At 43.7% G+C, this 26,527-nt stretch overlaps 1 protein-coding gene and 1 pseudogene across 4 annotated transcripts in view; both read left to right on the top strand.

Moving 5' to 3' along the window:
* The window catches only part of LOC128263906 (mitogen-activated protein kinase ERK-A), a 250,603-nt gene that overhangs the window by 117,310 nt on the left and 106,766 nt on the right, over positions 1-26,527 (top strand). For 3 of the 4 annotated variants that reach the window (XM_052999186.1, XM_052999185.1, XM_052999184.1), the window contains one exon: positions 13,556-13,690. The exons of the other annotated variant lie outside the window; for it this stretch is intronic. In XM_052999186.1, the coding sequence (XP_052855146.1) occupies positions 13,556-13,690 (135 nt within the window). The remainder of the gene's footprint in view (positions 1-13,555; positions 13,691-26,527) is intronic. 4 annotated transcript variants of the gene reach the window in all.
* LOC128263902 (uncharacterized) lies at positions 4,675-13,053 on the top strand (annotated as a pseudogene).

Genomic DNA, 26,527 nt, shown 5'->3' with positions numbered 1-26,527 from the left:
TTACCAAAACCATACAAGGGAACATTTGTTAGCACTGGTAATTTGTAAGTGCAGGCCACTTGATCCTCCAAATATTATCACTTAAAATGTTTCCCACCCTGCACAAAGGACTTATGCGGGGGTCAAAATATAGCTCTCCCACTCAGAGCAAACAGATGCGCTCTCTGCGTAGTTCAAAGATAAGAATAGAATAAGAATCCCACCAATGCTACTTGCTAAGAAACTTTATGAAATAAAAACAGTTTGAAATTATAACTCAACAAAGGAAGACGAGTCTTGATTTGGGCGTTCTTTTCATAGACAATAATTATGTGCCATAGATGGGGTTGTGTTAAAGCAATAAACTAAGTATTGTAGCCATACATCTAAATTATTTTTGTCAACTGAGATGTATGAAAGTATGAAATCGTTAAAGGTTCTGTGGCTTCGTTCCACTATTCCAACAGTTTGGTGATGGTGTGCAGTTGAAGTTTTGTTTTTAATATTTAAATTCTTACATAAAAACTACCATCGCTAGGAAATCAAGACTTAGATGTTGAGAAAATGAATTTACAATTTGTGCATAACTACGTACGTGAAAATAATAGTACCATGTATTTGAATTCAATTCCAAACTGTGATATATGTATTTAATTTATCAGTATTCTAAAAATTAATCTAATCCCTAATCCCTAAATTTTTAAAAATAATTCTTCCACGACTTCTTGATACATTAACTTATATGTTTAACACTGCCTTCACAACATCAGTATTTCCAAGCGCATGGAAAATTGCTAAAATAACTCCAATAGAGGCCAATTTCACCTTTACCTTATTTGTCAAAAGTCTTTGAGCGGCTGATGGCAAATCAAATTTCCAAATTTCTAAGCAAAAACAAACTACTAAGTTCAAGAGTTTTAGGAAGAACAGAAACTCTAAAACTGCCATACTTGTCATCGTCAAAGATATGCAGAAGGAGGCAGAGTAACCTTTCTGGCATTACTCGACTTTTCAAAAGCTTTTGAAAAGGTAAATTATACAATTTTATGCACCAAATTAAGACCCATTTTTAACTTTTCTTCGACTGCAATGCATTTTATGAAATCCTATTCTTATGTCAGAAGACATGCTGTAGTATGTTCTAAAAAAATGTCAAGATTTATCCAAACAAAATATGTCGAAGATATAATTTGTAATAGCGAACTGTCAAATGATTATAAATAGTCCAGTGATGTTTGCCTGAAAACATGGCCTAACTTAGTGACGGTGTTCCCGTTGTAGTTGTGATACCGCCAGAATGCAGCATGAATAAATTTCAAGTAGTTTTTAACTCAATAGCACGCTAAACGCACGCGAAAACGCTCAGGCCACATTTCCAACAATGCTACACAGATTTTTTAGTATAGACCTTAAGAAATAGATGGTTAACCAAACTCTAATTTCCTTACAAAAATAATTGTACTTCATAGCCAGTTTATTTGATTGAAAAAATTTATCTAGCTCCTTCCCGACGAACAAACAATATTATTTGTCCTTGAATCAAGACCCTAGTTTCTGAACGTAAGTTCTTCGTATCGGCTATTCGTCTATGGAATTAAAGTGTACCAAACTTTGGTAACTTTGGTAACCAAAGCACACGTTTTACGAACGAAATCTTAAAAAAGCTGCAAGAACACTAAACTAAACTATTAAACAAAAAAAAAACAATAATAATAAATAAATAAAAACAAAAATAATAATATTTTTAATACTGCTAAGAATGACAGTAAGCAAATATAGTCAATTGTTCACACTTATTTAGGATAATAATAGGAACTATCAATTTTTTTCCCCTTTGTGAATGTAGCTGAGTAGACTGAGTAATGCATTAAATTAAAAGACTTGTCTTGTAGCGCTAGGATAAGAATAACAATAAATAAAAAAAATAAATATTCAATTATTGAATTTTTATATTCTGTTCCCATGTCCGCAATAAACGTCTTCGTTGGTCCGAACTTTAGAATACAATCTTCAAATATAGCTTTTGCTCTTGTTTATTGTTTGTTGTTTTTATTGGTATTGCTACGATGTATTTCGTTAAATCACAGATTAAGGTAACTGCAAATTGATTTCCTTGTTTAGACTTAGGTAGTGGGCCGATCGTATCCACAAATACACTGTCAAAAGCTGTTTGTGGAGATTCAATGATAGTCAGTGGAGTCTTGATATGTTTAGTCGTCTTTGACTTTTGGCGTTTGGGATACTTTCTTGTATAATTTAAAAATTTCGCGTGACATGTTTTTCCAATAATAATAATATTTTTTTATTATCCTCTAGCTATACCTGTATGATCTCCTTGAATTGGACCGTCATTGAATATTGCTTCTTTCTCTTTTTCATCATTTAATAATAGCGGTACTTTTAAAGATTTAAGTATTTTATTGCTTCCAGAGCGGGAATTGTTCGTAGGTGATAAAATTTGAATATAAGTTTCTTGGGCCTCCTTTTCTTCTTGCCTGAATATTCTAGAAAGCTTGCGTTTTGCAGCTACTAGTTTTTCGTGTGCAGATGGTGACCTGCTAGATTGCCAGTCTCGGCTGAGAAGACACTTTTCACTGACTAATTTCTCACTATAACTGTTGGTGTTAATTCTGGTACCTGATATTGATCTTTTTGGTGTGGCTTTAGTTGCAGAAGATACAAGCAGTGTTTCCAGTTTTTTAACTGTGACATATATGTCCTTAGTGCTGTTGATGATTGATTAACATAATGTCAATTAAAAATTAAAAAATTAAAATTATTATGTTAGTTGGTAAGTATTTGGATGAGGTGATTTTGATTCTTCATTAGCTTCGACATTGTTGTCTGTTGTATAGATGGACTCAATAGTTCTAAGCCAATGGGCGTTTTTGAAGTGTTTGTTCTTTGATCTGTTGAAATGCCTTTTTGTTTCTGGTACTGGCCCTGCTGCTGTGATTGGAACCATAGCTGGATACCGAAGAGCGTTAGCGATTGACACTCCGGATGATTTGGTCGAATATACTGGTGTTTTTGCGTTTGCGTGACTGGGTGCCCTGAAGAATATTGGCAGATGAGACCGTTGGGATAGTGTTAGAAATCAAGGGGCGATTATTTTTATTCTGTAATTGCAAACGTACTTTTGAGGTCTTGCTCACCGGGCATCCTATATAGTTGGCAGTATAGTTACCACCGCAGTAACCGCATTTCCTCACTATTGTATCGTCCTTATTGGAATTGCAGGATGCTGTTGCATGTAGGTCTCCAGGGTGCATTAGGTTTTCGTGTGACTGAATTCTTGACAGTTTTTGCATTGAACCGGGCTTTTCCGCTTATGTGGCTCCTCAACAGAAATTCTACGATGCAGAAGGTATTGCAAATTATAAATGGGGTGAACTGCTTTTTTTCTGGATAGTTGGTAGATGCCGCCGAGCTTGTTGTTGTAGTTGTTGTTGTGAGGGCGAAACTCACCGTTGTAACAGTTCTGGTTGATGATGACCCAGCTGACGTGTTTATACTTACTTACATTGTTTTGGGGATTTCTTGCGGAGTAATTGGCGACTGAGAGTGCCAAGGGGTGTTCTGCAAGCTAAGGGGTGCGGGAGATATCGTACTCTTCGGTGCTTTTCGGAGAGCAGAAAGAGAAATATGCGTTTCTTCGATCGGTTAGGAGCCTACGTTCGGCTTCTGAGACTTCTGGGCTCGGCGAACCCAATTTGGTAAACTTTTCGATCGTTTTGTCGGGAATGACGGGGCTCACGGGTGCGGCTTGGCACATCCAATTGATTTTTCCACGTTGACATCTTGGTCAATTTTAGTTTTAATTTTTTTAAATTAGGTGCCTATGAGTGCCTATAATTATTTGTCAATATTTTTTTTTCATTTTGACTGGCCTTTTTTCAGATTTTGGCAGAGCGATTAAAAACAAGACCGTTTTGCTCGACTGCTCGAGTACATGATGACATACTCTCTTGATCAAAAAGTTCCCGACTTTGCCACCGTGTGGCGCTCCCAGTCAAACGATTTCAATAAATGTCCCAGATTGGTAGAACTGTTGTTTAAATACCCACCAATTTTCAGCGTCATCGATTGAAAATTGTCAAAGTTACGTTGTGTTTAAATTAACCTATGAGCGTGTCTTCGATTTTTTTTATTTTAAAAAGTGGATAGAAAACAAGAGCAACGAATTTGCATTAAATTTTGTGTTTAAAAAAGAAATTAGAGTTCTGACTACTTCGGAAATGTTGGAGAACTGTTTCGGTGTCAATGCTTTGAAACTAACAACAGTTCGCGAGTGGCAAGAAACCACGTCGTTTTTAGTCAAAAAAGAAGGCTCTTCAGGCCACGAAGGAGCACCCGGTATACCCGGCTTTCCGCTCTCCCCATCTGCTCTCCGCTCTCACCCAGCTTCCCTTTTCCCCACCACGAAGTCTCCATGAAGTCTCCACTGCGCTCTCAATAGCATTAGAATAAGTTAGAATAGTTAGTTCGATTTTCAAACACCGAAACACCTACGACTCGTCATTCAACTACAGGACCTGTACACCTTCCAGGACCCTCCATAGGACTCGGCCATCCCCCTCTACGTTCATTTTTGATTCTTCAGCCGGATATTTTTCTTCTGGACCCCGCTTCGGTGGCTCGATCCTCTTCAACATACAACAGCAAGATAAGTACGAAATAAATTATTAATGGCCGGTCTCCAGTAAGTGTTTCGAATATACAATTTCGTCTTACTTTTTGGATGATATTCATGGCAAATCAAATTCCGATTTCAATCCGACATTACGGCAATCAATAACTTCAAATTTTCACTTTTCCACTTGCAATTTGTGTGCGGCCATCTTAATCGTTCCCCCCTTTGTGCATATTAATGTACAAAAATTCTAAGTCCAGTTGGCCGTGCATCATTCATACATCAACCTGCAATTTTCCAAAAAATTCCTACGAATAATTTTACAAACTCCTAAATTAAAAAAAAGTGTTAATTTTTTGCGCGTGCCACAGTGAAAAAATATAACAATTTTCAATTAAAGTGTTCCGGCAATATTGGCCCCCTTTCGTTTTTATTCTTTTTCACTGTGTAGAGCTTCCGCTCACAAAGTTGCATTTTACATTCACATTTACATACATTCTACAGTCCACTTATCTCCAAACCAAAAAAAATCACAATTACAAACAATACACATACCCGCCGGCAAGAAATATTAACTATGTTTCACCTCTCCAGGTAAAAACTTACATGCAACCATACATTTACATTTTTCCCGTCGGCGCTGCAAATAAAATACAAAATTGTCCAATCGCATTTTTTACTTACATATTACTCTCTGATCTACTTACATTTTATTCTCTGAGCGAAAATACATATTTGCAGAGGCTTCAGACTTACATATTTTTTCTCTGAGCGAGCACACATACTTACAGAAGCTTCATACTTACATATTTTTCTCTGAGCAAAAATACACATTTACAGTGCAGCCTCTTACATATGGTTATTTGACCAAAATACATATATGAACATTTGATTTCAGCTATTTTTGGGCGGAGGTGCAGAAAGAAACAGGTGGCTTATGCACAAAATCAATATTTGTTTTTTTCTCGTCTGGGTAATTGAAAAATTCCAATTCCAACATTCCGAAAAAGCCCGAGTCCATAAAAAAACTCCGAGATACTATATTCATGGGCGGAGGTGCAAAAAGAAACAGGAGGCTTATGCACAAAATCAATATTTGTTTTTTTTTTCGTCTGGGTAATTGAAAAATTCCAATTCCAACATTCCGGAAAAGTCAGAGTCCATAAAAACTAAAAAATACAATTTTTTCAAGTAGCGTGCCCCATTCCAATCGTTCCACACACCTACAATTCCGCATATTTGTTTTTTTCTCGTCTGGTTAATTGAAAATTTCCAATTCCAACATTCTGGAAAAGCCCTAATCCATAAAAACTTCGCAATACTATTTTTTCCAACTCGTTCCACATACCTACAATTATGTTTTCAAGTAGCGTGTCCTATTCCAATCGTTACACACACCTACAATTCCGCATATTTGTTTTTTTTTCTCGTCTGGTTAATTAAAAAAATCAAATTCCAATTCCAACATTCCGAAAAGTCCGAGTCAAAAAAAAAACTTAAAAAAAACCTTTTCAAGTAGCGTGATCCATTCCAATCGTTCCACACACCTACAATTCCGCATTTTTTCATCCAAACTGACACAAACATAGTGTGGCGAGATCCACAGCTATTCGCGAGCGTTTTTTGGTCTTAGTATGCCCGGTGGTGACGATAAGAAAAAGGTATCTGCTTCCCCCTTGAGCAAAACCAAGTCCACGCTCTCGCCGCTGGCAACCAAAAGCTCCAAGAGCCCACCAAGCATCGTGGTGAAGCCGGCTACGCCAAAAACTCCAAGTTCATTAAGTCCAAACGCCAAACCCGCTACTTCCAGTTCAAGGGTGACTCGATCCATACAAAAAATGGCTTCAACTGCTTACGAGTTAGCTTTAAATAAGTTCATTGCGGTCTCAGATCGTCTAAGCGATCTCGAAAGCAGAACCAACACTCCTGGGAACGAAACTCCAAGCGTTTCCATGCTCCAAATCCGTCGGGAGCAAGTCCGAGTGTTATGGAACAAGGTGGAGAAAGAGTTCGTAATGCTCAGAGTGCATTACGGCAGCAGGCGAGGATGCAGCTTCCACATTGCCCATTCTCAAGTCAAAGTATAACTACTGTTATACAGTGTATGAGAGATACGCCGCTCAGCTCACAGATATAATCCAACAGGGCATAGCTCCGCCAGCTCAAGCTCAAGCCCCTGCCCAGAACTATATCTCCTCTGGCTGTCGGCTGCCTCCGTGCGACACAGAGGTTTTCTCAGGCGATTACCTACGCTGGCCCACTTTCCGGGACCTTTTTACAGCGATATATATAAATAATCCAAGGCTCACGCCTGTGGAAAAGCTGTTCCACTTAAACGCTAAAACGAGCGGTGACGCGCATGCCATAATCGCAAATTCCCCTCTCACCAACGATGGCTTTCGCTCAGCTTGGGATAACCTAACTGAGCGGTTCGACAACAAGCGATTGCTAGTAAATAGCCAGCTTAAAATCCTCTTCAACCTCCAGTCGATTTCGCAAGAATCTGGGGCAGCTCTAAAGGAACTGCAAACTACGATTCAAGGCTGCCTGACCGCCTTGGAACTGTCCGGAATCCTGATTACAGATTGGGACTGCATTCTTGTCTATATGTGTTCGTCAAAGCTCCCCAAGCTTACACTTTCCTTATGGGAGCAGTCCTTGCACGATAAAGCCGCAATTCCAAAATGGGTTGACCTGAACACCTTTCTCACTGAGCGCCATCGAACCCTCAAGGCCATAGATGACATGCGACCTTCTGGGTCAAGTCATTCGCAGTCCAAAGCAACGAACGCTAGCGGGTCTTTAAGCAGAATAAATTCTTATGAGACTAAGATAGTTCCGAAACCGAGACGTTGCGATCTGTGCTCAAGGGAAAGCCACCCTATACGCACTTGTCCACGTTTCCTCCAAATGACAGTAGACGAGCGGGCCGCCTATATCCGAAACAAGCAATTGTGCTTGAACTGCTTTGCCCGAGGGCACCAGCTTCGGGACTGCACAAGCACCCACAGCTGCTTCACCTGCCGCAGTCGCCACCATACGCAGCTGCACCGAAGCAACCCTTTTGCCAGCCCTCCAAGTCGGCCTGATGTTCCCATGTCACGACCAGCAACTTCGACAGAAGGCTCAGCCGCTTCCGATGACCAGTCGGGAGTGCAAGTCTGTTTTGCGTCAGGTGCAAGATCGGTTCTGCTGGGGACAGCCATCATAAATATTTGCCACCTGGGTTCGAATTTCCAGGCTCGTACCCTTATCGACTCAGGATCCGAAGCAACATTTGTGACAGAGATTTTGTTCAATCTTTTCAAATTACCCTTCCAGGTCGTCCAAGCCGAAGTCTCAGGCTCAAATCAGACAGTGTCCGCTCAGTCCAAGAAGCTCTGTCATTTTACAATCAGACCTCCAAGTAGGCCCGCTCTGCAGTTAGAGACGTCAGCCTATGTCCTTCCTCAACTGGCAGGAAATCTGCCTTCCTACCCAATTCCGCAAGACTTTCTTCGAAATCTTCCCGATTTACCATTGGCGGATCCGAAGTTTTACAAGAGCGCACAGATAGATGTTCTGATAGGAGCCGACATTCTGCCTTCGGTTCTCCTAAATGGGGCAAAAACAAACGTCTGTGGCTACCTCCTTGGACAAGAAACAATTTTCGGGTGGGTGCTCACTGGGCCAGTATCCGCTTCCACCCAGAGTCAGATTGCCACCTTCTCTACGCAAATTTCCCAAGCGTACGACAATGGCTTAGATAAAATCCTCACCCAATTCTGGAAGGTGGAGGATCTACCAATAAAGTTGGTAAAGGATTCCGATTCCATCTGCGAAGAGAATTTTCTCCGAACGACCACGAGAGATGCGAACGGCAGATACGTCGTAACCCTACCTTTTCGCGACCCGGAACATCCAGGGTCAGGGTTAGGGTACTCCAGGTCTTTTGCGTTATCGTTATTTCGCCAGCTACTACCTTCCACATCATGCCGTACTTAAGCCTGAGAGCACTACTACAAAGCTGCGCGTAGTATTCAACGCATCCAGCCCTTCTGCGAATGGGGCCAGTTTAAATGATATCCTTCATGCTGGCCCAGTCTTACAGTCCGACCTTACCATTCAAATCCTAAAGTGGCGGTATTTTCAATACGTGTTTAGCGCCGATATTGAAAAGATGTATGGGCAGATCTGGGTAGATCCGAAGCACACGTCTTTCCAGCGGATATTGTTCCGTAATCCTGATGGGGACATCCGAGAGTTCGAGTTGAAAACGGTCACCTTTGGAGTCAATTGCGCTCCGTACCTGGCCATTCGCGTGCTTTAACAACTGGCAACAGCCATCCTAAAGCGAGTGATGTCATTCGTCATTTTATGTATGTAGATGATGTCCTAGCTGGCGCCGACTCTAAAGAAGACGCTCGGCTCTCGATTCAAGAGCTACAAAGTGCCCTCAACTCCGCTGGGTTTCCATTGGGAAAATGGACGTCCAATCCTAAGGATATTTTGGCTCACATTCCGAGTGACCATCTCCTGCGCTCCGATTTTCTGGAGATCGATGCCGAAAGCACGGCAAAAACGCTCGGTGTCCGTTGGAAAGCCACATCTGAAGAATATTTCTTTGTTCCGCCCGAATTATCCGATGAATCGTCCCTTACAAAACGCCAGGTTCTGTCAAAAATTGCCAAATTTTTTGACCCTGCAGGGTGGCTCGCGCACTTCGTAGTGCGTGCGAAAATCTTCATGCAGGAGATTTGGCTGCAGGACCTGGGGTGGGACGACGAACTTCCAAGTGATTTGTGTCTGAGATGGCAGAGCTTTCTACAAAGCTATTCTGCCTTAAATCGAATCCGCATTCCAAGGTGGGTCTCCTTCCGACCAGAATTCAGAGTCGAGCATCACGGTTTTTGTGACTGCGGTCTATGTACGAGTGGAAGTGGGGCATACGAATATGGTGCACCTTCTCACTGCAAAGACGCGAGTTGCGCCAGTAAAAACGGTATCGCTTCCCAGATTAGAGCTTTGCGGGGCCTTGTTACTTGCTGAAATGGCAGCAAGTGTTCTTCCGAGTATGCCAATACTCATATCCGAACTCTTCTGCTGGACAGACTCCACCATTGTGCTCGCATGGTTAAACAAGCCAGCTTGCCAGTGGACTACTTTTGTTGCCAATAGGGTGACCAAGATAACCCAGTCTACAAAGGCCGAGAAGTGGTCGCCTGTTCAATCCGAACACAATCCCGCAGACCTGGCCAGTAGAGGGGTAGCACTTCAGGAATTGGTCGACAATCCTCTTTGGTTTGATGGTCCCGCATGGTTGCAAAAGCCACGCAGCCAATGGCCAAGTCAGGGCGACAATTCCCCAGCGACCGAGCTAGAGAAACGTCCCCTTAAGTCCCACGTCGCAACTATTCCGTCTGAAGATTTCCTTGACTGTTTTTCCAAGTTCGACAAAGCACTGCGGGTTCTCGCTTATGTCAATCGTTTCATCCAGCGATGCAAAAAACAAGCAACACCCTCTGATAAGCACCTGCTGGCTGCGGAAATTTCCGGCGCCGAACGACTACTTATTCTGAATACTCAGCGCAGAAACTTCTCCCATGATTATCACTGCTTAAGTGAAAAGCGCTCTGTGCCTTCTTCAAGTTCTATCCTGAGCATGATCATAGATCCACATGGTCTGATAAGAGCGTGCGGTCGCGTGACGGCCTCCGACAGCCTTCAATATGATGAACGGCATCCAGTTATCCTTCCATATAGCTGCCCACTTTCTCGCCTACTTGTCCAGTTCACTCATCGCATAACCCTCCATGGCGGCAACCAGTTGATGGTACGCCTCATTCGGTCAAGATACTGGATACCAAAACTAAATAACTTGGTAAAGGCAATAGCAAACTCCTGCAAGGTATGCGTGATCCACAAGAAAAGGCTACAAACACAGTTGATGGGCACTTTGCCGAAAAACCGTGCGTCGTTCTCCCGACCAATTACGTACACGGGAATGGACTTCGCCGGCCCATTCGAAATTAAAAATTATACCGGAAGAGCGTGTCTCATAACAAAAGGATATGTGTTAGTGTTCGTTTGTTTTTCCACCAAGGCCATCAACTTAGAGCCTACCTCTGATCTCACGACCGAGAAGTTTCTCGCCGCTTTCGCTCGCTTCGTTTCCCGGAGAGGGTGTCCTCGACAAGTCCAGTCTGACAACGGAAAAACCTTCGTTGGCGCTGCCACCTTGCTTTCTCGCGACTTCCTTCAGGCTGTAAAAGAGTATGTGCCAGATGCCTATGGTCATCAGCAGTTCACCTGGCAATTTATACCTCCGGGAGCCCCTCACATGGGAGGCCTATGGGAAGCTGGTGTTAAAAGCTTTAAAACACTGTTCTATAGGTCCACAGCCACTCGAAAATATACTTTCGAAGAGCTTTCGACGCTTCTGGCAAAAATTGAAGCTTGCCTACCGAACTCTTGGCCCTGGCACCAGGTCATTTTCTTGTTGGAGGACCTCTCCTGTCTACCGTGGAACCAGAAGTCAAAGGGGACACCAGGTCTATGATCAACCGCTGGCAACATCTATAGGCTCTCCATCAGCAGTTTCGTATGCGATGGAAGGAAGAATACCTTAAAGAACTTCACAAGCGCAATAAGTGGCAGGCCCCCGCGAAGAATCTTCACGTCGGCGACATGGTTGTCATAAAGGACAAGAATTTGCCTTCCAACGAGTGGCGGCTCGGCAGAATTGACTCTGTCTTCCCAGGAGCCGATGGCAATGTCCGTGTAGTGGACATCCGCACGGCACGCGGGGTTGTCAAACGTCCAATAACCAAAGTCGTACTTCTGCCTGTGGAGCCTTCAAAACTTCCACAATAAATTGGCCCACATTTTTTTTAGTCCTAAGTTGTTATCCACAATTCCTAATATGATTTCCCTTTATTCACCTTCATTCATCCATGATCTAGATCAGAAAAATGGCTCCCCGAACACGCACCGAAGAACCCCTGGACGGCAGACGTACTCGAGGTATTGCTCGAACTGTCTTGCCCACGACCACTCATCGCTGCTACAACGTCACAGCGTCAACGTCCTTCCGACTGCTTCGGTGATGGTGAAGACCGGAAGCAAGACTTTCGAGACCGCAGCTTTAATCGACCCTTGCACACCAGTGAGCTGCATCGACGCTTCTCGGGCCGCCGCATTTCGGTTGCCAATGACCAGTGTTGGTGACGACAAGGTGTGCAACGCGACGATACAGTCCAAATGCGGGACGACCAAGATGGAGGTGGTGTTCAAAGTCGAGCCCAAGGTGGGCATTCGCACACCGACTCGGACACTCAACGACGCCAGTCCGTACCAAATTTAAGGGCATACAGCTCGCGGATGAGCGGTTCTATCTTCCCGCCACAATTTCTGTCATTCTTGGGGCTGACGTGTACCCCAAGGTGATCCAGTCGGGGTTCCTGATGGTCGACGAAGGACTGCCGGTCGCCCAGAAGACGGTTTTTGGGTGGATCATATCCGGCGCCTGCCACCAACCTTAGAAGCCATCTTCTTTTGCAACGCTAGCGATTGCAAGGGGGCGGAATGTTCAGGCCACGAAGGAGCACCCGGTATTCCCGGCTTTCCACTCTCCCCATCTGCTCTCCGCTCTCACCCAGCTTCCCTTTTCCCCACCACGAAGTCTCCATGAAGTCTCCACTGCGCTCTTAATAGCATTAGAATAAGTTAGAATAGTTAGTTCGATTTTCATAGTGAATAAAAGTGGTTGCGCCCACACCCCTACCAAACACCGAAACACCTACGACTCGTCATTCAACTACAGGACCTGTGCACCTTCCAGGACCCTCCAGAGGACTCGGCCATCCCCCTCTACGTTCAAAGCCAATGCTCACAGTTTTTATGGACTACAAAGGTGTTGTGCATCATGAATTCCTTCCACAAGGTCAAACTAACAACAAGGAATATTATTTGGGCGTTATGCGTTGTTTGCGTGAAGCTGTTCAAAAACGGCCAGAATTGTGGCAAAACAACTCATGGATTTTACACCACGATATCGCGCCGACTCATAATGCCTTAATTATCCGTGACCATTTGGCTAAAAAGAGCACCAATTCCATCCAACAACCACCGAATTCACCGGATTTGGCTCCCAGCGACTTTTACCTGTTCAGTCGACTTAAAAAACCGCTCCGCGGAACGCGTTACAGCGGCCGAGATGAGATCATGGAAAAATCGAAGATGGCTCTGATGGCCATAACGCGAGCTGACTTTAAAAAGTGTTTTGAGGATTGGATCAAGCGCTGGCATAAGTGCGTAGCAGTCGATACTTTGAAGGGGACAATATTGATTTTGATGAATAACTTTGTATTTTTGATTTTATTAATAAAAGTCGGGAATTTTTTGATCAAGGGAGTATGCTGACTTAAAAATCTTTCAGCTGGTGAATCAACGAATGAAAATCAAAAGCCCAGTTTAAAATAAGTTAAATATATATATTTATATATATAAAATTATATATATATATATATATATAATTAGAAGCTACTATTTTACAGAAGACAAAAATACCAATATGGAGCGTTTTAACTTATTTTAAACTGGGCTTTTGATTTTCATTCGTTGATTCACCAGTTGAAAGATTTTTAAGTCAGCATATATATATATATATATATATATATATATATATTGTAACGAATCTCTGCAGCGTGGTGCTGCAAAAAAAGAGAATGAAGAGAGAAAGAGAAGTGATCCGGGCATCAACTCTTCGTAACTATCGCGTACTTTACAACGTTGCCATTTTGTCCGAATATCGAAAGCTCACTGAAAGGGTTTCCGTAGATTTGGTATCTTACGTTGAAAAAAGAAAAAGCAAGAAATAACATAAATTATTTTTTAACATTCTTGTTTTGGTTAGTTAGATTTATTGAAATGTAGGTAAATAATTTTAACAACTTTATTTTTCAGAGGCTGAGTAATGATCACATCTGTTACTTCTTGTACCAGATATTGCGCGGACTGAAGTACATACACTCGGCGAACGTCTTGCATCGGGACTTAAAGCCAAGCAATCTTCTGTTGAACAAGACTTGCGATTTAAAAGTATGTATATACATTTTTTTTACTCTGGTTCTTTTTTCTTTTTTTTTATACTTTTGCAGAGGGTATTTTAATAAATGTATATAAATTCTTGATCAGCATCACTGGGCTTCTAGCCATGTCTGTCCGGAGTGACTAACGTTTTTACGCAAACTAGTCTCTCAGTTTTAAAGCTATCTAAATGAAACTTTTTCCAAAACTCTTCATTCTATCGGAAGTAGTATACAAGATGGAACGAGCCAAATGGGACCACTATATCATATTAACACAAGTGGAAATAAATACGAAAGAAAATTATTACTTCGCTGTTTTCAATTCATTTTATAACATATAAGGGTGTCAAAAAAGTTACGGTACTTTGATAGGTGTCGTTGCAAGCGCGTAGTTATACATAGTCTTTTGTATGTTGTTTGGTTCAGTCGTTCGTGAGCTATAGTGTTGCAAATATGGAGCAAAATAACGAGAAAAAACGAAATATTTAACAGTACTACTACCGATACAGTTTTAATTTCCACTGCACAACGATGGTTGTCGAAGATGCGCCACGCTCCCGAAGGTCCGTCGTCGAAAATTGCGACAAAACCATTTGAAGAAGCTTGGATTCACAAATAAGCTTTTGAACTGCAACCAAATCGCCCCGTTTCTGAAGCGGATGGTGACTGGCTATGAAAAGTGGGTCACTTACAACAACGTGAAGCGCAAACGGTCGTGGTCGAAGCGAGTTTTCTACGAGTTTTTTGCCAATAGGAAAGCGAGCTCCTATAAGAGGGTCATTATGAAGTTTGCATGGCTATGGCTTAAATCGCATGATTGTAACCAATTTTATTAATAATTGAAAAGTCAATAAAAATACCGTAGACCTTTTTGACAACCGTACACCTTAAGATATAGAATTAGTTTTTTACTTAAAAAATATGGTTTTAATTAAATTAAAATCGGAAGATTATATTATTTAGCTCCCATAAAAACAATCGGTAAAAAATTTAAAAAAATGTTAAAACTTCTTTGTTTTTAATTTATACCCTTCTTTAAAAAAAGCGTCTAATTTTATTGCAAAAAATCAACTGTGTGTGCCAACATACAAAAAAAAAACAGACGACATCTATGCGCCCCGTCATATCCGACAAATAGATCGAAAAGTGCATTAAATTTTGTTCGCCGAACCCAGAATCTCAGAAGCCGAGCGTAGACTCCAAACCGATCGACGAAACGTTTTTTTCTACTCTGCAAAAAGCACCGAAGAATACTACAAATCGGTGACCCCCGCGCCATCATATTGCGGAACATCCCTTGGCATTCTCAGTCGCCAATTAGTCGGAAAGAAATTGCCAAAGCAATAAACACGTAAGCATAAGCACGTCATCTGGATCATTGTTAACCGCACTGTTTAAACGGTGAGTTCCGCCTTCACAAAAACAACTACAACAAGCTCAGCAACAGCGTCGGTTTCACACTGTAGCCAACCTTCAAATGTCGGCCTGAACGCATATTGGTACCGTTATCACAAAATGCACCAAACCGTCATAATGTAAAAAAAAAGCTTAGCCCGCAACTAAAAAAAAAATCGTTTCTAAATTGGTCAAAACCAAAAACCCTCTATTCGAAAAAGAAGTTCGTACTGCTGAACAATACCGACAAAGTAGAGATTAATTAGGCCAAGCCGCTTCCCGCTGCTGGTGAACTCAACTACACTGTTTTACAAATTTGAACCGATAAAGTTCTCTAGAAATCAAACCTTGATTTTCGGGTGCAGACTCCATCCAAAAATAAAACTCAAAATATGTTGTATTATATTTTTTTTTTTTTAGGTGTAAATAACGTTTTTTATCTGTTTTCATGCCATTTTTTTCCAGTTCTGTTTAACCGGTTCACCTTTTTAACGGCCATCGATAGCTTATTTCACTAGAAATAGCTCACTCTTCAACTTCCCCATACATGTTATCATGATAGGTTTCCGAAAATAGATGATAGAACTCAACAAAGTTTAAATACATTTTTTAAATATGAAGTTCTGACAACATTAATTAATTTTTAAAAAACACACGCTCGAAAATCGAAAATAGTTGTATCACTTTATCTTGTCGACGGAACATTCACGACATTGCGCCGGTAAATTTATTTTGTGCTTGCTATAAATCCCCTTTAAAGAACGTTTGCTATTCCAGAATAAAACCAAGAGAGAACGCTATAGTCGAAATTCCCGACTATTAGATAACTCAGCCAACAAACTTCAAACAGAGCAGAGGACTTTATAACCCTTAACTTAAAAAAAAGCTCGATTTTGATCATTCTTGCGTCTACCGATGGATGTGACCAAAACACAGTGCCGGATGTGTTTAGTGTTCCACGATTTGTGGGCGTTAGATTGGGTGTGGCTCCGTTTTGCGCTGCCTAGGAACTTTTATAATCTGCATGCCAAGTCCCAAATCTCTTGACAGGCGGACAGACAGACGGACAGACAGACGGACAGTTAGACGGACAGACAGACGGACAGACAGACGGACAGACAAACGGACAGACAGACGGATAGACAGACGGACAGAACGACGGACAGACAGACGGACATGACTAGTTCGACTCGGCTATTGATCCTGATCAAGAATATATATCACTATGGACGACAGTACATGTAGTGACGAGAGCGTGTGCATAGGAGACTACTATTATATAGCCGCAGAATTGAAAAACTGCTGTGATGGTCCGTTCGTGACGTAATACACCAATCGAAAGGTATCTCTAAATGAATAAGAATTGCATACCAAAACTTTAAGAAAATTGACTGGTTGAGGAGAAAAAGTTTTTTAAGTGGAGTTATTTTTTCTTTTTTACTTTTTATATGTTCCCATTCATCTCGCTGAGATAAAAAATGTGTGCAGGCATGGAAACATTTAATAAATAATGTCCTCTCTAAGAACTTTCTTATGAAAGTCAAACGTTTTTCTACCAGATGGAAATAGACATTATGGTTATCTCAGAATACTCCGAATTTTACACTAATAACAATCCCACGAATCACCCCACGGTGGTACTGGTATATTGGTAAAAACGTATGTAGCACAATCTACGAAACAACCTACTTTCAGGCTTCAACAATAAGCACAAACTCAAACTGAGGTATGACTGTGCTCCGCGTGATGCTGTTAACAAAAATCAATTTATGCACTTCTTTTATTCATTAGGAGATCGGTTCCTATAAGGCGAAGCACACTCACTAGGGATATCGTCTTTTAAAACCGAAAGGCAGACAACTATACAGCGCGATTATTTAACAAAGCAATATACTTGACTTTGTCTCGCTAGGAAGACCTACTTACTGACTAACTGACCCGAATAAACAGCCAGATTTAAATGACTTAGTCAACACAGAAGAATTCACGGTTGTCTCATACGTGCCGAAAGTCTATCTGAATTACCAACTGACCACTCGGCTATACTTATCACCCCTTTAAGTACCCTCAGTTATCCAAAAACCATCAGCTCTTAACAACGAATATAACGAATTGGCTAGAATACAAAAAGTATATCAGTCACATGTCAACCTAGATCCAATGATCAACAGCACTGGGCTGCCATCAGGTCTCCAACTGGAGAAAAAACTAGTAGCTGCTGCACGAAAGCTTTCTTAAATATTGATGCAAGAAAAAAAACAGCTTAAAAAAACTTCCCACTCTGGAGAAAGCTCATCCCAATATAAGCTTACAACGATGCAGAAAAAGCCACCGTTTTCCCAAAACACATTAACATGTAACGACCCTGTTTTGGGAGGCGGTATAGTTCGCCGTGGCCAGGGTTCGAGACAGAAATTTATTTCCTCTTTTGATCGGTTTACCTCCCTGCGCTGCGAAAGGGCCGAGTATATCGCAGCTCGTTGAGTATCGCACTGCTTGGTATGCGGGATCGGCGCTACAGAAGGGCCGAATGTTCCACTGCTTGCTACTGACACTGCAATGGTGCGAAGAACTGCTTGGCGTTGCCGATGTGTGATGATCGACTGTACTGCTTGTCGTCGACGTTGTGTGGTAGCGGGGTGCACTGCTTGGTGTTGGCGCTTCGGGAGGGCCGAGTATGCACTGCTTGATGTCGACGGGGCGCTGTGGCTGGGTGCACTGCTTAGTGTCGGTGCTTCGGAAAGGCCGATTGTGCACTGCTTGGTGTCGTCGTGTCTCGTCGTTCGAGTACGTCGGGTTCGTAGTGTTCTGGGTCGTTTTAGAGGAACGAACTACTTGGATTTTCTAGTGGGATGTGGGAATGTAGGGCATCGTTAGTTTCGTGCTGCCGGGTATCGTTAGTTTCGAGCTGCCGTTTTATTCCGTATCGTTTCCGGGTCGGAAGCCGGAAACGTGACTTCTTGGAGTAACTCACTGAGATGGGCCGGAGTTACGAAAACCGTGCCGGGCTCAGCGATCTCGACCGGGCTTGGGTGCGTATTCCTAAACCACACCGGGCGTCGGTGATCCTCACCAGGTCGTAGAGCCGAATTTCAAACCGAACTCTTACGGATCCACCACCACTACCAAGACTAACTACCAAAACACTTACCCGGGTATTCCTCCTGTTGGTTGTTTCCTCGAGAGTCGTCGGAACGCAAGTGCCTGGTCTGGGGCTGTGTCTCCGCTTATATAGGCGCTGCTTAGTGTGACCAGATCGGACGATGATGATAATCCCGTTTTGGGTGATCAGTTTTATTGGGCGATGATTATCGGCAATCGATAACTTCGATGTTATCGAATAAATGTGACCGGGTGCTGTTGGCTTTGGGCGCGCGTTTGAATAATAAAAGGCCAGTGTTTTAGTATGTTCTTTTTAAGTTTTAAAGAGAAAGTTGAATTATATATATATTTGTGAAGCTGGGTCGTCACACTCCCCCCCCGTTTGGGAGGCCGTGGCTCCGGTGGTCGTCACGCTGACGGTGCCGCTTCGCCCGATCCCAATCCTTGTTGCGATTTCTCCCGTTGTCACCCTCCGGGTTCCTCGGTTTTCTGGGCGCCAGGTGGACTTCAGGAGGGCTACGGCTTCCGCCACTTTCTCCTCGTGTTGGGCGTCGATGAGTGGTTTTGTTGCTCGTACGCACTCCTCTTCCCAATTCTCCTCCGACTCCTCGGACAGATCCACTGGGCCAACTCCCAGGTCCCTATATATGTCGGACAGGCGTCCCGGCTTTACCCATGCCGTTTGTGGTCGCTGTTTGTCCACTAGTTGGCTAGTATTGTCATTGTCGTCGTTGTAGGGTTTATTTCTTGTCTCCTAACTGGTGCCTGCCTTGCGACCGGTGCTGCCCTGGTTGGTCTTCTGCCTCCAGCTGGACCTGCCACGTCCACGGCCCCGAGTATGATGACTCGACGCCGCTGCTGGTTAAGGCTTTCCAGGTTTTCCCGGTATTTCTTTAGGGAGCTTTCCAGTTTCTTGTCCATTCTGAAAATTAAGTAATGGTTTTGATGATTAGTTAGGAGATATCACTTCCAGCTACTTCGTTATCAACTACGGGTTTCAGTTCGTTTATGTATGCTCTGTTTGTTTTTCCTGTCGCGGTATGTCTTATTGTCGCTATAACTGTTAAAATGAAACCCGTCACTTTGAATGGGCCCTCGTATTTCGGTGCTAACTTTGCTGCAAACCCAATAGCTGCCTTTGACAATGGGTGTTGTCGTTCCCATACGAGATCTCCTTCTTTGGGTCTCCAGTCTCTTTTCCGTAGGTTGTATGATCTGGCTTGGTCTTGTGCTGATTTTCCCATGTTACGATGTGCTAGTTTGCTCGTTTCTATCATGCGTTGTAACCTTGCCTCTATCGTTTCCTTTACCATTCCGGATCCAGGTGTGGTTTCGTTATACAGGTTCCCGGGTAGTCGTATTTCCCGTCCGTATAGTAGGTACGCCGGGCTGTATCCTGTTGATTCTGATCGCTGCTATTAATGGCCATTGCTATTTCGGGTAGCCAGTCATCCCACCGTGTGTGTTCGGTTCCGGAGAATTGAGCTATCATAGTTTTTACTGTCCTATTTGCCCTCTCGGCTGGGTTCTCTTGCGGGGTGTATGGCGCTGTTAATTGGGCGACGATTCCCCATTTCTGTAGCTGTGCCTTAAACTTATTACTGGTAAACTGTACCCCGTTGTCCGAGATGAGTTTTTTCGGTGTACCATATCGTGTGAGGATCTGTTCCCGTAGGACTTTTAATACAATTTCTGTTGTTGCTTTTCTGACGGCTGCTAGCTCCACCCACTTGGAGAACTTGTCGAACATCACTAGAAGCATGTTATTGCCGTGACTAGACCTTGGTAGTGGACCAACGAAGTCTATGCAGAGTGTTTCCCAGGGTGCTTTTGCTATTTCTGTTAGCATTTTCCCTGCTGCCTGCTGCTGTGAGGTCTTGTACCGTTGGCATGTTTCACAGCGACGTACGTACTGTTGTATGTCTCTGTGCATCCCTTGCCAATAGTACGATGCCATTACCCGATGCTTCGTTTTCCTAACTGTAGCTTCGCTGTGGTTTTCTTGTAGCACCCGTTCTCTTTGGTTCTTTGCCACGCATAGCTTCCATGGTTGTGTATCCTCGTCTGCGGCCCATGACGGTAGGTATATTGGTAAAAAAAACCATATGTAGCACAATCTACGAAACAACCTACTTTCAGGCTTCAACAATAAGCACAAACTTAAACTGAGGTATGACTGTCCTCCGCATGTTGCTGTTAACGAAAACCAATTTATGCACTTCTTTTATTTATTAGGAGATCGGTTCCTATCAGCAGGTGACTATAAGGCGAAGCACATTCACTAGAGATATCGTCTTTTAAAACCGAAAGGCAGACAACTATACAGCGCGATTATTTAACAAAGCAATGTACTTGACTTTGTCTCGCTAGGAAGACCTACTTACTGACTAACTGACCCGAATAAACAGCCAGATTTAAATGACTTAGTCAAAACAGAAGAATTCACGGTTGTCTCATACGTGCCGAAAGTCTATCTGAATTACCAACTGACCACTCGGCTATACTTATCACCCCTTTAAGTACCCTCAGTTATCCAAAAACCATCAGCTCTTAACAACGAATATAACGAATTGGCTAGAATACAAAAAGTATATCAGTCACATGTCAACCTAGATCCAATGATCAACAGCACTGGGCTGCCATCAGGTCTCCAACTGGAGAAAAAACTAGTAGCTGCTGCACGAAAGCTTTCTTAAATATTGATGCCAGAAAAAAAACAGCTTAAAAAACATCCCACTCTGGAGAAAGCTCATCCCAATATAAGCTTACAACGATGCAGAAAAAGCCACAGTTTTCCCAAAACACATTAACGTGTAACGACCCTGGGAGGCGGTATAGCTCGCCGTGGCCAGGGTTCGAGACAGAAATTTCCTCTTTTGATCGGTTTACCTCCCTGCGCTGCGAAAGGGCCGAGATTGGCCGGAGTTTCGAAAACCGTGCCGGGCTCAGCGATCTCGACCTGAGTGCGTATTCCTAAACCACACCGGGCGTCGGTGATCCTCACCAGGTCGTAGAGCCGAATTTCAAACCGAACTCTTACGGATCCACCACCACTACCAAGACTAGCTACCAGAACACTTACCCGGGTATTACTCCAGTTGGTTGTTTCCTCGAGAGTCGTCGGAACGCAAGTGCCTGGTCTGGGGCTGTGTCTCCGCTTATATAGGCGCTGCTTAGTGTGACCAGATCGAACGATGGTGATAATCCCGTTTTGGGTGATCGGTTTTATTGGGCGATGATTATCGGCAATCGATAACTTCGTCGAATAAATGTGACCGGGTGCTGTTGGCTTTGGGCGCGCGTTTGAATAATAAAAGGCCAGTGTTTTGGAATGTTCTTTTTAAGTTTTAATGAGAAAGTTGAATTATATATATATTTGTGACGCTGGGTCGTTACTACTACTACTACTACTTCGTTATCAACTACGGGTTTCAGTTCGTTTATGTATGCTCTGTTTGTTTTTCCTGTCGCCGTATGTCTTATTGTCGCTATAACTGTTAAAATGAAACCCGTCACTTTAAATGGGCCCTCGTATTTCGGTGCTAACTTTGCTGCAAACCCAATAGCTGCCTTTGACAATGGGTGTTGTCGTTCCCATACGAGATCTCCTACTTTGGGTCTCCAGTCTCTTTTCCGTAGGTTGTATGATCTGGCTTGGTCTTGTGCTGCTTTTCCCATGTTCCGATGTGCTAGTTTGCTATCTATTTCTAGTTTCTATCATGCGTTGTAACCTTGCCTCTATCGTTTCCTTTACCATTCCGGATCCAGGTGTGGTTTCGTTATACAGGTTCCTGGGTAGTCGTATTTTCCGTCCGTATAGTAGGTACGCCGGGCTGTATCCTGTTGAGTCTGACCTGCTGCTATTAATGGCCATTGCTATTTCGGGTAGCCAGTCATCCCACCGTGTGTGTTCGGTTCCGGAGAATTGAGCTATCATAGTTTTTACTGTCCTATTTGCCCTCTCGGCTGGGTTCTCTTGCGGGGTGTATGGCGCTGTTAATTGGTGGACGATTCCCCATCTCTGTAGCTGTGCCTTAAACTTATTACTGGTAAACTGTACCCCGTTGTCCGAGATGAGTTTTTTCGGTGTACCATATCGTGTGAGGATCTGTTCCCGTAGGACTTTTAATACAATTTCTGTTGTTGCTTTTCTGACGGCTGCTAGCTCCACCCACTTGGAGAACTTGTCGAACATTACTAGAAGCATGTTATTGCCGTGACTAGACCTTGGTAGTGGACCAACGAAGTCTATGCAGAGTGTTTCTCAGGGTGCTTTTGCTATTTCTGTTAGCATTTTCCCTGCTGCCTGCTGCTGTGAGGTCTTGTACCGTTGGCATGTTTCACAGCGACGTACGTACTGTTGTATGTCTCTGTGCATCCCTTGCCAATAGTACGATGCCATTACCCGATGCTTCGTTTTCCTAACTCCTAGGTGACCTGCTGTAGCTTCGCTGTGGTTTTCTCGTAGCACTCTTTTTCGGTAGCCGAGTAGTTTTGTTCTGTTTTTGTCAGCTTCCGACTGGCATATAAAATAACGTGTTTTCCGTTTTCGTACTCTTGGGTCAGTACTGCTCCTAGTCCGTAATTACTGGCGTCAGTCTGAAGTACAAAGGTTTTTTCAAAGTCCGGAAAAGACAGGACCGGTGCTTCGGTTAGGGCTTCCTTTACGTTTTTGGTCGCCTCTTCTGTCTCCTCGGTCCTTTTGAACTTTGTCCCCTTCTTGACCAGGTTGTACAGTGGTTGCGCTAGTTCAGTGAAGTTCGGGACGAATCTTCTGTACCAGGAGGCCACCCCTAGGAAGCTGTGTACTTGCTTCGTTGTCTTTGGGCTTGGCATGTTGAGGATCGCGGCTATCTTTTCCGGGTCGGTGTGTATACCTCTTGCGCTAATTACGTGTTCTAGGTATTTCAGTTCCTCCTTAAAGAAGTGGCATTTCTCTGTGTTGATTTTTAGATTTGCCTTGCGGAGTCTCCTCATTACCTCCTGTAGCTTCTCCAGGTGTTCCCGTTTCGTGCGTCCGATGACCACTATGTCATCCAGGTATGCGAACGCGAATGGTTCCATCTCTGGTCCGATGACTGAGACTAGCGCTCTTTGGAACGTCGCTGGTGCTGTGTGTAGTCCGAAGGGCATTACTTTCCACTGAAACAGTCCGCGTCCTGGTACCGTAAAGGCAGTGTACTGTTTACTGTCTTCGTCCATCGGTATCTGCCAGTAGCCACTTTTCAGATCCAGCGTGGTTATGTATTTTGCCTCGCGGAGTTTGTTGAGAATGTGATCCATTCGTGGTACTGGGTATGCATCTCGTTCAGAGTGCTCGTTCAGTTGCCTATAGTCTATGCAAAGCCTCCATTCCTTGTTTTTCTTTTCCACGATTACCACTGGCGAACTGTAGGCGGAGTTCGAGGGTTCTATGAGGTTCTGTGCTATGAGTTCGTCGACTTGTTTGTTTATTATAGACTGCATTGCTGGGTTTCGAGGGTAGTACCTCTGCTTAATTGGGCGGTAGTGCTTTATGAAGATTTTGTGGCTTGCAATGTGACTTACTCCTTTAATTTGGCTCATCATCTCTAACTCCCTTTTGAGGGTCTCTTGGATCCGTGCGTCTGTTAAATCCCCTGTTTCTAGTGATCCAATGCCGTGTCTTTTGCGTTTCTTGCTCCTGCGTTAGTTCCTCTTCTTTTTCTTAATTTTTGCTGTGATGCCTCCGCATTCTAGTGTAGCGTTGCATTGTTCCAAGAAGTCTATTCCCAACAGTAGGTCTCCGATGACTTCGTCGAGGACTAATAGTGTTGTTGTGTTTGTTTGTGTCCCGAGTTGTATTGGTACCTCTAGTGCCTCTGTGACCGTTCTGTTTGTTCCGTCTGCAAGTCTTATGGCTTCAATTACTTGTTTCCTTTTCCCATGTCTGCCTATTCTACTGGCTAGTTCTTGGCCGATAAAACTCTGTGTGGCTCCTGTGTCAATTGCACCGCGAATTCTTGTGCTGCCTATGATGACTTGTGCTAGTCGACGTCGGCCGTTGAACTTTATTGATGTTGCGGGTGTGGTGTGTGCCCTGGGTACCCGCTCTGACCCCATAGGCGTCTTCCGTTTCCCGTCGTTTCATTCCTGCGGCAGCAATGAATTGTTCGTATTCCATCCTGTCCGCATACCCAGCAAAACAGTCTTGGTTGGTTATTGCATCCGCGTGCCTGGTCTCCTACTGCTTTGCACCGCGAGCATCTATTGCTCATGTCCCAAGATCTTGTGACGCCTCTTTTAAGTATTGGTTGTGTTTTTTAAGGTCTCCATTGGTTTCTTAGTGGTCTCCAGTAACTTCCTGGTGGTTGGTGTCCCAAGCGAGTTTCCGGTGTTTGTTGCGTTGTCTGCTGTGCTGTGTGCCCATGTGGTTGTAGTGCTTCGAATTCCTCGGCTAGTCGGAGGTATTCTGCTAGGGTTTGGCATTCTCCACGTTTGGCATATCGCTTGAACTCCACTCGACTGTTTCTGTACACCTCTGTGAGTGTAGTGAATCGCATGATTTTCCTCAGTTCTAGTGCATATTCCTTCGCTGGCTCGTTCTCGCCCTGGTGTCTATGTGTGATGCTTTCCATAGCTTTCTCCTCATGATCCGCTGGCCTGTAATACTGTAGGAATTTTTTCCGGAAGGTGCTCCATGACGGCATCGGGTTTGGGTGGGTGTGCCACCAATCCAAGGCACAGCCTCTGAGAAGTATTACCATTGCTCCTGCTGCATGATCTAGATCTATGCCGTATGCCTCTGCTAATTCCTCTGTTCTACTAATGAACTCTTCCGGGTTTCCAGTTCCGTCGAATTCTTCTCCCCAGCTTCGTATTACTCCCATCGTGGCCACTTTATTTCCTTCTGTCCTTGTGGGCTTAGGTCCAGGTTTTCCTTCGACAAACTCCGTCGGGTTCGGCACTTGCAGATATTTATGTTTTTCCTCGATGTGTTCCTCTGTGTCGGTTGTCCCGCTAATGCCTTTCAGTTGGTTTCCTGTTCCGTTAGGTGCTGGTGATGGGCTTCTTGCGTGTTTCTGAGCTAGTTCCAAGAGGCGTTTGATAGTTTCCTCGTCTTGGTTGCCGTTTTTCATAAAATCTGACATTTGTCTTCGCATGTCCTCGCACAGTGTTTCTGGTTTGACCTCGAATTCTATTATATAGGCTTCCAGTTGGGCTTTATTGGCATTGTTTATCCAGCCTCGAGTTAACTTCTCTGCCATTGTATTATATTGTGTTGTGTTGAGGAAGAAGGTAAACGATCTTTGGTGTTTCTATTTGAGGATACTGTCTTTTTGTGTTCAATTTGCTCGGGCGCCACTGTAACGACCCTGTTTTGGGAGGCGGTATAGCTCGCCGTGGCCAGGGTTCGAGACAGAAATTTATTTCCTCTTTTGATCGGTTTACCTCCCTTTCCCCAAAGAATAACACAAATCGAACGCTACAGAGTATGGTTATATTTTAATAGCACTATTGATTAAGACTACGATTTCTAATTATAATTATATCGAGCGAGATACTGCTTTCAAAGTGGTGTCGGCGCTGCTGAAGGGCCGAATGTGGTTCTGCTTGTTGATATCGACGCTGCGAAAGGGCCGAGTATATCGCAGCTCGTTGAGTATCGCACTGCTTGGTATGCGGGATCGGCGCTACAGAAGGGCCGAATGTTGCACTGCTTGCTACTGACACTGCAATGGTTCGAAGAACTGTTGGCGTTGCCGATGTGTGATGATCAACTGTACTGCTTGTCGTCGACGTTGTGTGATAGCGGGGTGCACTGCTTGGTGTTGGCGCTTCGGGAGGGCCGAGTATGCACTGCTTGATGTCGAAGGGGCGCTGTGGCTGGGTGCACTGCTTGGTGTCGGCGCTTCGGAAGGGCCGATTGTGCACTGCTTGGTGTCATCGTGTCTCGTCGTTCGAGTACGTCGGGTTCGTAGTGTTCTGGGTCGTTTTAGAGGAACGAACTACTTGGATTTTCTAGTGGGATGTGGGAATGTAGGGCATCGTTAGTTTCGAGCTGCCGGGCATCGTTAGTTTCGAGCTGCCGGGCATCGTTAGTTTCGAGCTGCCGTTTTATTCCGTATCGTTTTCGGGTCGGAAGCCGGTTGGTTGGTTGTTTCCTCGAGAGTCGTCGGAACGCAAGTCCCTGGTCTGGGGCTGTGTCTCCGCTTATATAGGCGCTGCTTAGTGTGACCAGATCGGACGATGATGATAATGATAATGATGATTATCGGCATTCGATAACTTCGTCGAATAAATGTGACCGGGTGCTGTTGGCTTTGGGCGCGCGTTTGAATAATAAAAGGCTAGTGTTTTGGAATGTTCTTTTTAAGTTTTAATGATAAAG

This window comes from Drosophila gunungcola, unplaced genomic scaffold (assembly GCF_025200985.1).
Source record: "Drosophila gunungcola strain Sukarami unplaced genomic scaffold, Dgunungcola_SK_2 000026F, whole genome shotgun sequence".
Lineage (NCBI taxonomy): Eukaryota > Metazoa > Arthropoda > Insecta > Diptera > Drosophilidae > Drosophila > Drosophila gunungcola.
Note: the sequence above shows the minus strand (reverse complement) of the source record. Positions and strands in the feature narration are given on the sequence as shown.